This window comes from Lutjanus erythropterus, chromosome 16, assembly GCF_056507025.1.
Source record: "Lutjanus erythropterus isolate fLutEry1 chromosome 16, fLutEry1.hap2, whole genome shotgun sequence".
NCBI lineage: Eukaryota > Metazoa > Chordata > Actinopteri > Lutjaniformes > Lutjanidae > Lutjanus > Lutjanus erythropterus.
In genome coordinates, this window is record NC_139332.1 from 8,565,528 (window position 1) to 8,582,480 (window position 16,953).

General features: G+C 38.2%; 1 protein-coding gene across 1 annotated transcript in view; it reads left to right on the top strand.

Moving 5' to 3' along the window:
* col22a1 (collagen, type XXII, alpha 1) overlaps positions 1-16,953 on the top strand; it is a 99,333-nt gene that overhangs the window by 35,951 nt on the left and 46,429 nt on the right. Inside the window, exons 13-23 of the mRNA XM_084739836.1 lie at positions 2,968-3,021; positions 3,129-3,182; positions 3,265-3,318; positions 6,521-6,574; positions 7,427-7,471; positions 10,018-10,071; positions 10,170-10,223; positions 10,759-10,794; positions 12,064-12,093; positions 12,464-12,517; positions 12,673-12,726. Coding sequence (XP_084595962.1) covers positions 2,968-3,021; positions 3,129-3,182; positions 3,265-3,318; positions 6,521-6,574; positions 7,427-7,471; positions 10,018-10,071; positions 10,170-10,223; positions 10,759-10,794; positions 12,064-12,093; positions 12,464-12,517; positions 12,673-12,726 — 543 coding nt within the window. The remainder of the gene's footprint in view (positions 1-2,967; positions 3,022-3,128; positions 3,183-3,264; positions 3,319-6,520; positions 6,575-7,426; positions 7,472-10,017; positions 10,072-10,169; positions 10,224-10,758; positions 10,795-12,063; positions 12,094-12,463; positions 12,518-12,672; positions 12,727-16,953) is intronic.

Consider the following 16,953-nt stretch of genomic DNA (forward strand, 5'->3'; position numbering starts at 1 on the left):
GTATCACATTTTTAAACCAATGCCATCAGTAGGTATCGATAGTTTTAGATTTTGAAGGCTTTTAATACTTTTTTAAGTTGTTTTAGAAGTTGTGAATTCTTGTCTGGGACATGGGTGTTTTGTGGTGCAGAGCAAGTTTAAGAATTAAAGCAAACCAAGACATTTGACGAATTACATATTTTTCACATATATAAATCCTTAAAGAATACATTTTCACCCCAGAAATGGTTTTAGAGTGTTGGTATCAATAATTTATAACGTTTTTTTTTGGTAGGACAATTTGTCCCAATTCTCAAGAATGGCTGATTTTACATCTTTCTTTTTTCCGTTTTATGTTTGTCTTTCGACTTCTCTTCTGTCAGGGAGTGGCTAGGAAAATGCTCATAGCTGTTATTGTCAGAATTACAGGACAGGTTACCACAGAGGATGTGTAGCAGGGAGGGCAGGCCGATGCAGACGCCCACCCAGTTCAAATCACAGCCTCTGTCCTGCTTGGCAGTGCCAGCTGGGAGTCTCAGAGTATAATTTATTCCTTGAGACAAAGTCCCCAGCATGCATCATTCAAGCTGTCCAGAGAGGGACACTTAAAATGGCCACAAGAGGTCTGGAAGACGAGACATATGGTTGTCTCTCTTGTGTTATCTGGTTTGGTAGTGAGAGTTTTGAGAATGCAATTCTTTTGGATAATACAGGGGTACCTACATTATTTAGCTCTTTTCTCTCTGTGTAAAAAACTAGCAGCAAACTTTCTCATTTTAACATCAGTAATTCAGTCAGACAGACAGCAGAAGTCATTTCATGATAAATTTATTTTCATTTTGTAGCTCTGGCTGCTCGAAACCTTGCTGGTTTGATAAAACTGCATTAAATCAAACTTTAATGCAGAGCATCCCTGCTGCTTTTCTATTTCTAACTGTCTGCATGAGCATCTGTCTTCACTTTCTCAGTTTGTTGTCGTAAAGTTTTGTAAAGCCGATGCAAAAACATGACGTAAGCCGGCTTCAAGCTGTGGTTAAAAACGGCAATGTCGGTCATCGAGTCGCACGGGGTGAAAGTGAATTCATCCAGCTTTGATTGCTTCTAATTGCATCTCTAACTGACAAGAACAGGCAATTCCCCATGTAGCAGTGTTGTTATAGATAATGTCTTTTTCGTTATAGGGCGCAGCAGAGCAGGGGCCTTTCTCCTAATCTCTGTGATGAAAGAAATGACGTGCGTTAAAATGATATAAGCTCCTAAAATAATTAGAGGGCAACCTTGTGTGACTTGTAAAGTGGTTTATGAAGCTGAGGGAAGTCTTGCGGTGGGCAAGACCTCATGGTACTGTGTAATTTAACAGTCATTACTTTTCACTGAGTCCAGCTTTCGAATTCCAAGGGATTCCTTGGCTTAGCATATATGACATCAGTGTTCAAACCAAAAGTGCAACACTGTGAGGACAATAGAAAGCCATTGTTCCTTGAGTCTTCGGTTGGATGTGCGACCAGACCACAGTGGGTCTTGGTGAAGTGGTTGACAGCTGTTAGCATATTCTGGCTCCCAAACATTTACTCAAAAGTTTGTGTGTTTTTGTGTATCTTGACTCATGTAACTCTTTAACTGGGTTGCACCAACAAAGATTAATTTAACTCATTATTATCACTGTTTAGCAAACCTAGATTTAAAATGAGTAAACTGAGTAAGATTTAAAGTCATGTAGAGCTCTGTTGCACAGTTAAAAACTAAACCCTGTTTTCGAAATCCAAGTTTAATGGTGTACACAAAATTAAAGAGTGTAATCAATATGGAGATGCTTGGAAAAAAGGGTTCTGTCTGGACCTTGTGAGTTTAAAAGCAGCAAGGAAACCTTTAACTTTCAGCTACTCTGTATACCTTTACAAAATATTACATTGTTTGCTAGCTAGATAAAATGTTAGCAAAACATTACATTGAATGCTAGTTAGGTAACAAGTTAACAAAATGGTATATTGTTTGCCAGCTAGCGAAAAAGTAAAAAAAAAAATGGTACAATGTTTGCTAGCTAGTTAAAAAGTTAGCAAACTGTTATGTTGTTTGCTAGCTAGCTAAAAGGTTAACAAAGCATTACATTGTTTGCAAGCTAGCTAAAACATCCAAATATTTCATTGTTTGCTAAGTGGCTAAAAAGTAATGAAAGGTTAGCTAAAAGGTTAACAAAGCATTACATTGTTTGCAAGCTAGCTAAAACATCCAAATATTTCATTGTTTGCTAAGTGGCTAAAAAGTAATGAAAGGTTACATTGTTTGCTGTTGAGCTCTCTAATTTCTCCTCCTTTGAGAAAAACCTGTTGTCTGCATTTATGGAGCAATATTCTCAAATAGAAGCTTGAAAAACAGCAGATAACAGCATAGTAAGAAAAAAAAAAGAGACTGCCTAGCAGCAACTGGCAGGCTGTTTTAATCAACTGGAATGAAAGAAAGAAGAGGCGCATTATAAAACTCAATTGAGTTGAGTCTGTTCCTTAATTTTCTTCGAGGAACATTATTATTAAGTTTAAAGTTAATGCTGGATCACACTTTAAATTGGTGTTTGAAGTTTTGGGTGCAACAGAATTCAATTGAAAAAAAAAAACTAAACTGAGGCTTAAAGAGGTTTAAATGTAATCTGTCTGAAATTTAAGATAAAGTTTATGGTTTAAAAGTTTGCTGCAACATATTTCAAAGTTAAATCATGATTTAATCAGGTTTAACAGTTATCCTTGTTGGTGCAGACCAGCCTTTGTATTGTGTTTGTAATGTTAACTTTTCTCTTTAATCCAAATGTCTGTCACCGTTCCACTGTCTGATTAATCAAGTCAGTTTATCTCTAACATTTGTTCTGTATTAATCCTCCTAAACCGTGTTCTTTGATGCTACCAGGTTGACTCTTTGACAGCACGCCATCGTCGCCATCCTGCATGCTTCTGTATTACACAACAGTCAAAATAAATCCTCGCCTTCTGTTTACAGGGTGATACAGGCAGCATAGGGTTGACAGGTGCTCCTGGACAAAAAGGAGAGAAGGTGACCTGGACATGTGGAGGATCTTAAATATTCTACTGTTCTTTAATATGTCGAATCACTTAAGTTCACATACTGGTATTAATTATGTGTTTCCAATCATCTAACAGGGACTTGGTGGTGTGCCAGGTATTGATGGCTTACCTGGAGACAAAGGAGATAAAGTAAGAGACACATTTTTTGGTATTTCAGGCATGTTTGGGAAACGTTTGCAGATGTTTTCATCTGTATATTTTTCATAAACAGGGTACACCAGGAGCAGCTGGTAATCCAGGACTGCCAGGCACAGCTGGGATGAAGGTGTGTGAATTCCTATTTTTAATCCAGTGCACATGCATTTGGCTGATGTTTGGAAGTATTTTAAAACAGTGTTGATGCGGGTAAAAAGGAAAAAAAAAAAAAAGGATATCTTTAGTCATTGTGGTTTTGGCACTGATCTCAGAGACGCGCTTGTTCTGTTAAGTGGGCGTACATACGTTTTTCTGGACAATTACCTCCCAGCCTGTTATCGATTTCCTGTGAAAGAGGGGGGCAGTTTAGTTGACTTTCCCTTGGACGAAGCAGCAGCTGGTGAAAGAGCCAGGAGGGGGAGGAGGCGGAGGAGGGAGGAGGTGCTGGCATAGGTTTGGCCAATAGTCTGTGACAGGCTGCTCAGCCCCAGGACGGGAGCGAACGATCGCCCCCTTTTGATACAACACAGAGAATACTAAATCACTACTCTACAGCTGCTCTCATGGGACTGTACATGCATCAAAATAGAGATCACGTCCTAACCCCATCTTTGAAATGGTATATTGTATTTCCATTAAAGTCAAGATGAAAAGACAAATGCCTTTTAAACAGTTTCACAATATATGCCAAAAACAAATGGAGGAAAATCTGTTTCTTTGTGTTCTGATGTCAAAATTTAATCTGTCTTCAACTTTTAGTGACATAGAGCTAGCAACAGCATGTTACATTAGGTTATGGCACACCTACTTCTCAATGTTCAAATCCAGTTATATGATAAGGAAGCTAGAAATGACTTTAAAGCTACTACAATATGATATATGATATATATGATATATCATATATGATATTGTGTTGATTTTGGAGGCCCCGGTGAACAAAAGCGGTCGTGTTTCCACCCCCGTAACCACAAAATAGAATGTTAAAACTCTCAATAAGAACCTGCTCCTGCATTTTTTTTTAACTGGCTAACAATCTTCTCACTGTAACTTTGCCTGAGAGAATGTAAGCACAACCTCATTTCATCTGATTTCACAGAGAATCAGACCTGGTCTGCCACCACAGGCATTAGGAATAACTATTTAAAAATAGACAATCCTCTCTATGATGGTCTTTTTTGCTTTTATAGGTCATATAGAGGTATCAGTGTTAAAATGAGACTGTTTCACAACCAGTTAAAAACTCCTTGTAGTAGCTTTAAAATGTAATTTGAAATTGCCATAATACAAAATATGTGAAAAATAAATTGCTGTCGGCTTTGCAAATATGCTGCCTAATCTGCAGAGATGCCGAGATGTGGTCTTATTAAAACACCACTATTCATTTTTAAATTATAAGGTGTCAAGTGGGATCAGCACAGAGTCTTTTTTAGCTTCTTCTAACTCTAACTTAAACTAAACGTTTTTGTTTTTATGGCACATTTACCTGAATGGTTTAGTGTTTTTGCTCATTGTGCTCCAGCAGTCTGTTTGTTCTCAGTTGAGTCCTGTACGCTAACTACCTAGCACAAATGGCAGCGACAAACAGTAGCTAGCTAACACAGACAAAATTCTAGTTAGTAGTTAAAGAGACATATTTTTCCCTGCAGGTTGTAGAGATCAAATCAGAGTGAAAGGGAGAGTGAATATTGGACTTCCATTCATAGTTTCTATTTAATTCTATTCTTATTTATGTTTTATATACTTTATGGCTTTAGCTGACTCAGATTTGGCCGTTCAATACAAAGAATAAAATGTAAGTAGGAAATCCCAGCGCACCGCAGAGCATCTCTCTGCCTGCCCTGTGTGCTCTGCAGTGCGCTGGGGTGAAATGGCTGACAGCGCATCACCAGTGCTCCGTTTCTATCTCCCTTCTCCTCTTCCATCACAGTTAGTTTTGTGTTTTATAGATTTAGTCACGGTTTGTAAAGTTGCCTGCTATGCTGTTGCATTGCTCTGTGTACAGTGACGGAGCAAAAACACAAAAGCTGAAGTTTGTTTACCAATTGCTCTTACCAACACGTTGCCACAAGAATTTTCTTAAATTAGTTTTATTTGTTTTTAAGTAAGTTTTGCTACTTCATTAGTCTTACCATTGTATAAGGCAACATTATGCCAAGCTGTGGTTGATTGGAGAGTTTTTCTGCTCCAAAATAGTTTTAAAAAAGAATATGAATAATGATGAAGCTTTTAGGCTAAGCAGCGATGACAAAACATTTTTCCAGCAGGCTGTTAGCCTGGAACTACAGGACAGCTCACTTACTTCATATTAAAGTATAATAGGCCCCTTTCACAGCTGCAACAGCAAGAGAAGTACAGGGTCTATCAATAACATTAACGATGACAGTGTGACAGTGAGCCAAATGAATTCAGTTGTCGGTAATTTTATTATTTAGGCCTGTGCTTTTCCTCTGTGACATGTCAAAATGTCTTTTGTGAAGAATGCCTATTGAATGAATTATTATTGGCCAAATGATATAACAGTAGTTTCTTTTTTTTTCTTCCAGAAGTCACAAAACAAAGATTGTAAAACTCAAAGTGGCAACACTGATTAAAGAATCATTTCCCCATGTGTTTTATTAGTTGTGATAAACTTGATTAAGTGCAAAGTGTTATGGTGCATTCACGTGCTCCTCAAATAGTCCCAGTTTCCGAGATGGGAAGTCATTATTTGGTGTGTTCATGTGCTTTTAAGTTGTAAAGTGGAAACAATATGGATGCTACTAAGAGCAGATGGTAATTTTCCAAGTTGTCGTTCCGACTTGATGGGACGTTCACATGAATTGCTCATTTTCCCATTATTCCGACACCACATGAATGTACTAATATACTGTCTTTACAGCTTGTGTAAAGCCAAGCCAAAAGGTTTTCTGAGTCACAACTACAGTTAAAGAAAACATTGCACACTGTGGTGCATCATTTATATGAGAAAACTTTTTGGAAAAGTACACTGGACTGTATTTAGAAGGAAATAAGAGCAGTTATAAAAAAATTAAGAGGAGACATTTCTTTCATTCTTTGCAGGAGAAAAGAGTGAAAGTGAGGTCAGAGGTCAAAGGTCAAGGTTCTCTCATGGGGTCAGGGGTTTTGTCACTGACAACTGCTGTTTCTTTTTTGGGGGTTTCAGGTTTCTCAGTTGGTCAGTTACATTTCTTACATTGATCCCGCTCTGACTCAGCAGATCTGAGTCCCAGCTGGCCTGCTGGATATTGCTGAGTCAGTATCTGTGACGCTTGTGGAGAGTGCCGACTCAATAACGTCCACTAATATAATGTTGCTCAATTTATATCCTACAGGGAATTCAAGGTGATGCAGGAATTCCCGGCTTGCCAGGACCAAAAGGTGTCACTGTGAGTATAATCTGACTGCATTTCACCAAATGTTCAGTTAAAGGAATAGTTCGTATTATTTGAAGTGGGGTTGTATGAGGCAGTCCTTCATAGTAGCTGATAGTGCTTAACCACAGAAGCAGAGAGGGGTACCAGTTCGGAAGATAAACAAGTTACTGCTAGGGACAGGGCTAGCAGCAAAACATATTTTAGCCACCTAAAAAAATCAGCATTCAAGCGTTCAAGAGTAGATAAGCAGACAGCCAAATATCACTTTCTGCAAACAACCAAACTCCATAGGCAAAATGTATGATTTTACATAGCAGGACACTGGAGTTGCTGGTCTACCACTGTCATGATCTGTTAGTTTGTTTGTGTTATTGTGTAACTTCCGTGTTTTAAAAGGTTAGTTCGGATTCACAAAAGTAATACAATAACACAAACAAAGTAATTGATGAACGTGGCCATAGAGCAGCAACTATCATGTTCTGCAAGATGAAATAATTGTTTTTCCCTAAGGAGTTTGGTTACTTTGGAGACAGTGATATTTGGATTATATAACAATAGTTTCCTGTCAGAAAAAGCTGTCTGAGAGCAAGGTGATGTTTTTAGGTGGGCCTTTTTTTAGGTGGCTAAAATACATTCTGCTGCTGAACCTGTCCTCAGCGGTACACTGCTTAGCTTCCTACACTGGTACTCCTGCTCCTTATCTAAACTAAGGGTGTGACAACTGCCATCTACTGTAGGTCATACAGAGACGATGGAGTCTCTCATACAAACTCATTTCATATATTCTGAACTGTCCCTTGAAGTTCATACATTGCTCAATGATAATATTAATTTTTTGAAATGATATATGATGTTTTATTGTAGGGTGACGCAGGTATCAGAGGTGAAAGGGGAACTCCAGGAGCCAGGGTAAGTAATAGTGCACCACTTCCTTAATGTAAGAAATATCACATTTGAACAGTTGAATGTAAACAGATCAGCATGCGTCACATCCACACAGTTCTACACATTCTTACATGTGAGCTGCAACAACTGTAAGCCTTGGCCATGTAACTCTGCTGCAACAGACAGGGGTTCAACATCTTGCTCAAGAGCACTTAATCAAAGTAGGACGTGCTGAGAGACAAGAGAGAGCTGCTCATTTACTTTCCATGTTTTCTCAGCGTGTTCTGGGATTTGAACCATGATGTTAGATCAAACCTGTACAGAACAGAGTTCATACTGCAAATCCTGAGGACAGGGTTAACGTCTGAGAGAGGCCATTCTTCTCAGAGGAACTTAGAACTGAGGGGCGTAATTGTGCAAACAGATGTGGCTTCCTTGATTCACTCTCCACACTTCCTGTCTGGGATTCTGCGGGGGTGTTTGGCCATAATGCAGTTCATTCAGGCTCACTAAAGCTTTGTTGATGTCTGAAGTTTCCTCCGATTCGTGAACACCTTCCCTTACATTTATGTTAGAAAGCAATCCAGCCTGCTCATAAATCAGTGAGAGGTTATCTCCGAGCATCACGACGGTTTCCACCTGAAGTCAAGTTGGCAAGATGTTTTTGTGATTGCAGTGACACTACAAGTAACAGATTGAGTAACCACCGCAGGGAGACATAAGAAACAGCTGTATCGATTGCTTTTGTGTCATGCTGAGATGTCAACGTGAATTTAAATTTAAACGACTTTAACGAGGGGTCCGTATAAAGCAGTAAACACGGAATCGGTACACTGATTACTTTGCCATATGGCGTGAGGATGTGTAGCAGGTTCTAGGTATACTGAAGCTCCATTCAAACATGCCATTGCCAGGTTCAGAGATGTCTGTCAGCCAGTCAGTCAGTCAGTAAGCAATTTCCTGTAGGTGAAAACTGGAAAAGTACTTGCCCCAGTAAAGTGATAAAAGCAATAGATGGTTTAGAGGAAGAACCTGGGGTTGAAGTCAGGGCAATTTTGACTGAAAAGTCAGAGATGTGTTTTGGGCTCCACAGCAGTGTCTACTGTTTACAGGTCTGCTCTCTATTAGCCATGGTAGCAGTGTGGCTCTAGGAATAGTAATACAGACCAGGCGGTTAACCATATTGTCGTCTTCAAATGGAATCATGGAATAGCTTGTGGCTATGACACCAGAAGTTGTGTCCACAATATGTTTGTCATGTAAGTGGTTAAGTCATGAAACACTGCTGCTAGGCAACAGCAACATTGACAATACTGTCCATGTCTATAGGTCACCAAAGCTAACAATTTAGCAAGCTAGCAAGCTGCTAACACTAAGGAGGAAACACAAAGGCATAATGAAAAGATGAGAATATCAACATGTTCCAGAAAAACTACCAAGAAAAGCTCTACACAACTAAAATTACAATACAACAGCTTACCATCCACCAGAAAGTGAACACCACTCTTTCTGAAAATCATGTCACAATTCGTTGTGAATACCACAGGAACAGGGCGTTCTTATGGACGTTACCTGTGAACGTTGTAAACACAGCACATTTGAACGCAGCGTATCTCAACTGGATGGATTGCTTTGAAATCATCAGTAACATTCTCATCAGTCTCAGCTGCACTTTGCATTTGATGCAAGTTAGCAAATGTTAGCATGCTAAACTAACTCTTGGTTTTTTTTATGTATTTGATTATTTTCACCTCTGACAGGTCTTTTGTTTGGGATGTTCCCAACTCTAATGGACCCCTTACCCTCTATCCTACCCTCTACCCATATTAGCTTTCCGACATTAGCATTTAGTTAAAAGCACCGCTGTCGTGGTTGTATTAAGGAGAGCGCTGTGCCTCAGTACAACATGACATAGTTAGCGATCAACATTTTTTTTCTTCTTTTTTTGATATATTTCACTGTTTTCACCATTACCCTTTACCCCTCCCTCTACTCTATCCTGTACCTCTACCCTCAAACCAACCTTGTACCCTACCTACCCTCCCCTCTACCCTTCCCTTCACCCTACTCTAAACCCTCTATCCTACCATCTACTCTTAACCTTACCCTCTACTCTGTCGTTTACCTCTGCCCCCTACCCTTTACCCTACCTCATACTCTACCCTCTACCCTACCCTCCATCCTCCACCCTACCCTCTACCTTCTGCCCTACTCTCTACCCTCCACTTTATCCTACTTAAATTACCCCCTACTCTACCCTCTACCTACCTTACTCACCCTCTACCCTTTACTCTACCCTTTACCCTACTGTCTACCCTTTACCCCATTCTACCCTGCCCTTCCTTACCCTTACCCTTACCTCACCCTACCTCTGACGCCGACTACACAATTTTTATTTGTCGCAATAATGTAATATAACATCTTTCACTTCCTGCAAGCAGGCTATTTTTACAACAAAAAACTTGTATTTCTATGTAAAATAATTTTCATCGACTTACAGATCATTTATTTAATTGGTGGAGTACAAAAATACTTAAAATTTGTTTTCTTGTACACTGTTTTCATTTTAGGGCGAGGCAGGTTTGGATGGATTACCTGGCAAACCTGGTCTTCCTGGGAAAGATGTAAGTCATGATCCTGCCATTACAAACAGATATTTAATTTGTGATAGATTTTGTGAGTCACCCTTGTGCTAATGAAACTTTTGTCTAAAATTGATTAGGGTTTGAGAGGAATGGCTGGTGCACCTGGGCCCAGCGGAATTAAAGGCACTAAGGTATGCTCCTCTTGCGCTGAATGCAAAACACTGTTCACTTGATTAGAAACAATTCATAGAGGATATCGCCGTAAGCATAATATTATTAAGCTGTGCTGATATAAATCATTTGAAAGAGGTATCGTCAGTTTCCCAAGGTTCTGTCTGCACTCTCCAGACATTCCTCAGTCTCCTCTGTGCCATCAAAGTCTGCCCACTCATTTGTCTGAGAAAATGAAACGCAGACTTCATTTGTCTGTCTGTAATTACTGACTTTGATGAGTCTTCCAGTGGTGCACACATGCTTATACCACACCCATATGCATGCATAAGGATGCACGCATACACACACATATGCACAAAGTATCTCTGTGGTACTTTACACACAAGAATCACTTTCCTTTAAACCTGAAATAAGCACACACTTTAACACGCGTCATCTCATAAATTATGGTCGTTGCCGTATCATTACCATATTGCCTGGGGTGCTTTGCTCTGAGAGTCTCTTGATTCTAATGACGGGGTTTTCACCCTTGTTGTGTGCACCATGTCACAGGGGGAGAGAGGCCTTCCCGGATTACCTGGGGATGTGGTAAGTACCAAAAATAGACCAAAGGGATATAAAAATTTAATTCTTAAGAATTACAGGTTTCTTTAGAGATGATGGACATAATGGAGTTTTTTTTGAAGCAGACAAAAACAACAAACATACAGTTTAAGTTTATGTTGTACATTTTATCTGTGATCAGATCTATGATGATGATCTATGATCTATTTTTACTATTACTTCAAACAAACCAGATAATCATTGACAGGATTGACCTACTGACCTCGTTCTTTAACTGAAACCACATGTCTATTCTGATTAATTAGAAATAAATCAGTAGCCATTTTTCAAGGATTCAGGGTCACTTTTTATCATTACACAGCGAAATTAGAGTTGTAGTTCCTTCATACTAAACAAAATACAACATATATTCAGATACTTAATTAAATTCAGAATGAAAAAGGAAAAATGTATAACCAAAATATATATATACACACATATACATCCGGGAAATAATTCTGTGCATTTTTTGAATTTGTATCAGATTTTGATGATCGATTCATCATTTAACTAATTTTTAAGCACAAGTTAAAAAAATATTTGCTAATCTAAAATATGACATGATGATACATTTGTTATATGATAGTAAACACAATTTCTTTGGCTTCGGGGCTTTCAGTTAGAAAACAGTATTTAAAAAATAAAGTCATTCATCAAAAAATATTGAGATTTAATGAATTGACAATGACAATTATAATGTAATTGCTTGTTCCAGAACAATAAAGGACCAAATAAGTTCGTTGTATGTGAAAATAATAACTTGCAATCTCAAAATAATGACTTAGTATCTCACAATGATGAATAATGTTCCCAGAATAATGAGTTGGTATCTTGACTATTTAGAAACACAGATACTGAGATATTATTTTGAGATATAAAGTCAATATTTTGCAAAAGCATTTCATTACTTTGAGATATGAAGTCACTATTTTGAGAAACTAAGACATTTAAAGACTTAAAGGATCTTTTTTTTCCACTAGAGTGGCAGAAATGGGCTTCCATACAGAAGAAAATATTCATCCAATATATTTATTTTCCCAAGTAACAAAGAAGGGGGAATCATTTTAAGCAAGATTATGTTTCCCACAGGAAGCCATAGAGAGATTTTGGATGTCAAAATTGCAATGAAACACCATTAAACTATTTGCATGAGCCAGGAATTACTAATTGTTACATAATTATTAGACCAAGGTAGCATACACATATGAAAAAAGCATAATGAGGTTATTCATTTATCTTTCCTTTTTATTTCAGTTTCAAAAAGAAGGCTTACGGGGTGAAAAGGTGAGTAGTTTATCATGTTTACCTCATCATCATGTAAGTAAATACCACTAGTGGTGCGGTACAGTATAATTAACTACTTCTTTATGAGGAAGAGAACTGGGTAGCAGATCATCTCATCATAAAAAAATGCAGTCATCAGCATGAAAACTACATACAGCACTACAGACTATACTGTGGTGTATTTAATTACTGCACATTAAAAATTAACATTACCATTTTTTCAATGCAAATACAGTACAATGTGTTTTGGAGGATTTGTTGTCTGAGCAGTTTCAAGGGAGCAGTGTTAGCCATAGCTGTCATCTCCAATAGTAACATATGTTATATTATGTATGTGATCGAGCTTACTCATGCGTTTGATCTGTTTCAGGGAGATGCTGGACCTCCAGGGCCTCCAGGGGCTGATGGCCCCCAAGGGCCTCCTGTAAGCATCATGATTTATTACTTCCTTCCTCTATATTTTCTCCTTGCTGCTGTTTAGCTTTTGATATTTTGTTGTGAAAAAAAAAAAAAAAAACACCTGTTCAGATGCACTGCCGAGCAGCTCATGATGACTCAGCTGAACATTTTATTCCTTAGGGTCCTCCGGGTATGCAGGGTCTACCTGGGGAACCAGGAGAGTTCGGCCAGAGGGTAAGAGTCTCATTTTGATGGAAAACATTTCCTCCTCGCCACTTCAGTACTGAGGCCCCACACTTGTACCAGGAGATGCTCAACAAAGTACATAGCTGTTAAAAACCTGCAGACTTGGTGTTGTTGTTTCTGGTTTCAGAGTGCTGTATTCATATCCATCCTGAGTTTACAGCACATGTTGATGGAGTCTTCTGGTAAACAAGCAAAACTGTTTGTGAGGTAGAATGAATCTTAATGTTTGAGTCGCATCATTGGGCAAAAGGAGTGCAGGTTTTCTAACTGGCTTCTGGACTGGCAAAGAAAATCTTGCACAAAACACCTCCTCCTTAAGTGTAACACTTAAAGCTTAATCTCTCCTCAGGGATTTACTTAAAGGAGTTGCATACACTTTCCATTGAGATCGTTTGTTTACTTGCACTGGCACTTGATTCACCTGTTGTCGCCACCATCCAAGAGCTTCAAAAAATTGCAGCAATTTCTCTCTTCTGGCCAAAACAGAGATCACTAATTACATGAAGAAAGTCAGCAGAACTGGTAAGAATAGCTTTAAGTAAATATAAAGCTTACAAGAAGTGACTGTTAAGGTTAGTCTAGCTAACATTTAGCCTACCTAGCTCATAAAGAGAAGTAAGAAATAAGAATGATAATAATAAGAAATCTCTGTACAGAAGTCATTCATGATAAAAATGAGTTTTTCTAACGAGTTATTTATTTGTTGTGGATTTCATACCACACACTACACAAACTATGTAAGCTATGGCAGTCTAGACTATAGCTACCCTAATGTTATAACCCATCCTAGCTAACATGGAGCACACTTTAAGACATAGCCCTCTCATTTAAACTGTAACAGTAATTTATTTTTTATATAATTTATTCCATACATTAATTTATCCCCCTAAACTTAACCTAACAGTTAAGAATCAGAGGTACCTTAAGTTTAATTTACTTAAATTGCTAAGGTCTACTGTGCAACCTTTTTCTGTATTTAAGGGATTCCCTGAAATACTTAAGTCAACATTTTAAAGAACCCATAAAGGACTAAACAGTGTTTTATTATGTGGCTTTGTTAAATACTTGATTCTGATTGGTCAATTGCAGTATTCTAAGGTCTGTTATTTCTGTATAGCAGGCTGTTGCTAACAGGTCATTGTAATGAAGGACAGTTGCTATGGACACAGTTCTGATATTAGACTCTGGAGGAGCTATAAAGTCACTGTTAAACCCCAAAAAGCATTTTAAATGAATATTTTGTGTCAAATTATTGATTTGTTTTGTACATAATGGTGTAAAAAGCAGGATAATGTACAGGATTATCCCTAAGGGACATTATCCCTTACTTGTGCAACCAATTTACTTTTAAGGTAAGCTCAACTTGGACTCCAAGGAATATCTTAACTTAGGTGTTTTGTGCAACTGGTCCCAGGTCATCATTTTGTCTTTTTATGTACAAAACCGAACCTGTACCTCTGAAGCATTACTTCTCAGTCTGCATGCAAATCTTACCGTCGTGAACTGCAGACTGTCACACCAACCATGGCCCTGTCTCAAATGTTTCTCCTCATATAACATAAACATACCATAAGCTGTAGGGCTGTGTACTTAGCTATGTTGAGGTCAGGGTTAGGATGTGGTTTCACTGAAGTTTAACAGTTTGTTCATATAAGTGAAACAGGCAGACGTCTACAGGAAACCTGACAGGTCAACTGTGCCTGGGAGGCTCGATTCAGGGCACGAAAGCATTTAGAATAGCTCTTACCTCTTGCCTTTTTCATGGAAGGCCACAGAGGACACCTCACATCATGTGATGATGTGAAGTGACAAGCTTTAAAAAGTTTGCGCCTCACACACTTGAAGACTTGTGATGTATGATATAGTTTTAAAAATAAAAGCTACATTGCTAACGCCAAATATTTTCCAAATGCCAACCTGTCCAAGAGCAGCAACGTGAGCCAGAGGCCAGGCCAGATGTGTATCTTTGACACCTAACACTATGTTTCAACCAACAAAGCAATAGGTACATGCTTGAGTGACACTAGAAGCTTGTGTGCAATGCATCTTGGTACATGTAGGCACTGTCGCCATGGCTCTGGGAGCAGAAGAATTTTGCTGTCTTGGTCAATATAGCACACTTTGAGGATTTTACTGGAGATCCACATGAAAAGTGAACTACAGAGAAGTTTACCTGGCGACTTAATCAGCAGTGAACTCGTTTGGCAAGGATTAAAACAGACATTCATTTATATGAAAAGTCCTGCAATCCAACTTTAAATCACAACAATAATTATGATATTGTGATGATACTGAGAAAAAAAAAGATATTTTAATGCATGGTGTCTTGGGGACTTTGGGGGCTTTTTATTGCTTTAGTCTGACTTTACATATTATGCAGAAAAAACGCCTGCTGAGTTTTGACTAAAATGAGATTATTATGCCTCCAGAGAGGCTCTTGTAGAACAAAACTCTAATATGCAGTAATTGGAAGTTTATACCATAGTCCCTTAACTGTATTTATCATATTCCTCTGGGATTATGTAGAATTAAGAAAACTGATATTTATTCCTCATGCTAATGAGCGCTGATATTGTAGCTGTTATCAGTGCTCGTGGAATTATCTCCAAAAACTGTCCCTGGTCTCTCATGTTCTTTTTTTTCCCTCTGTCTCGCTCCACACTGGTCCCATCGCCCAGCAGTATGTAATTAAAACAGACACAGTGGTTCTACATAATTTGTTCTTCCAAAACATTAACAAAGATAGTGACCTCCATTCCCCCTCTCTACTGGGAGCAATTAACTTCTCATCAGCAATATGTTGGAATCAACATTTGCAGCTGCTCGGTTGGGCAGCGGAGGCAAGGCGAGCCTCCTCTGGACATGAATAAAAGACTTGCCTACCAGCAGATTGCACTTTGTCCCCAGCCACATGAGCTACTCTGAGATCAAGAGATTTATACAGAGGTGGTAACAGTACACACGTTCTGTACTCAAGCAGAAGTACAGATTCTTGTTTAAAAAAAAAACTGATAAAAGTAGAAGTACTGATTCAACTTTTTTACTGAAGTAAAAGTGAAAAGTATAGGTTCTGAAGTGTACTCCAAGTATTTAAGTAAAAAGTTTGCAGGACATTCCTGCCAGCTGTTTCCACGCTAAGCATCTTGTCTCTTTTCATCTTATTACATAGTATTGTCTTTTTTGTAGTCACGTATATTTGTCTTGTTAGGTTTTTTGTCATCTTGTTACATCCTTTTCGTTATTACGTCTTGCTACATCGTTTATGCTGTTGTTTGGCTTGTTACGACTTTTTTGTCTTGTTATGTACATTTCGGTCTTATCACGTCATTTTTGGTTTATTTCATGTCTTGTCATCTTGTTATGCCTTTTGCTGTTTTTTGTCTTGTTACATCTTATTGGTCTTGTTACGTTGTTTTTCGTCTTGTTACGTCTTTTACACTTTTTCGTCATCATGTCTTGCTACATCTTTTGCGTTGTTTTTTTTTGGCTTGTCAGGACTTTTTCTTCTTGTTACATTAATTTTTGTCTTATTATATTGATTCAAATTTTTCATCTTGTTACATTTTTTCATGTCTTAGGTCTTTTTCGTCATGTTACATCTTGTTGCATCTTTTTTCTTTTTTATGTAATTTTCTTTTGTGTTTTTAGCTTGCATTAATGCAAAATACAAAATAATCACTAAAGTGACAAGTCTGTTTTTTTAAATATAAGGAGTAGAAAGTACAGATATTGTGTTCAAAGGGAGTAAAAGCAAAAAGTTTTCAGAAAAATAAATACTCAAGTAAAGTACAGATACCTGAAAAAACTACTTAAGTGTAGTAACAAAGTATTTGTACTTAATTACTTCCCACCTCTGCCAGCCAGACAAGCCTCTCTGAGATTGAGAGGGTTATAGTTTATTAACATGAATAAATACATCACATTGGGTTCAGATTCCACAATATCTAGAAAATCTCCCCCTGTGCAGCCTTGATTTTATTTTTTAATATCATTGGAGGTCTCGCTGAAGCATTTTACAGCCCCATGGGATGCTTTCCACCTGAATCCTAAAAAAAAAAAAAAAACCCAGCCAGATGGTGAGGAGCTTGACCTATTTTCCCCCAGCTTTATGGTTGTTATACCTCAGCTGAAGATGCTCAGGGAGGTGAGTGGGTGGGAGGTAGTGGGGGTGGTGGTGAAGGTAGGCTGAGAGCTGCGATAATAGGGTGGTCTCCA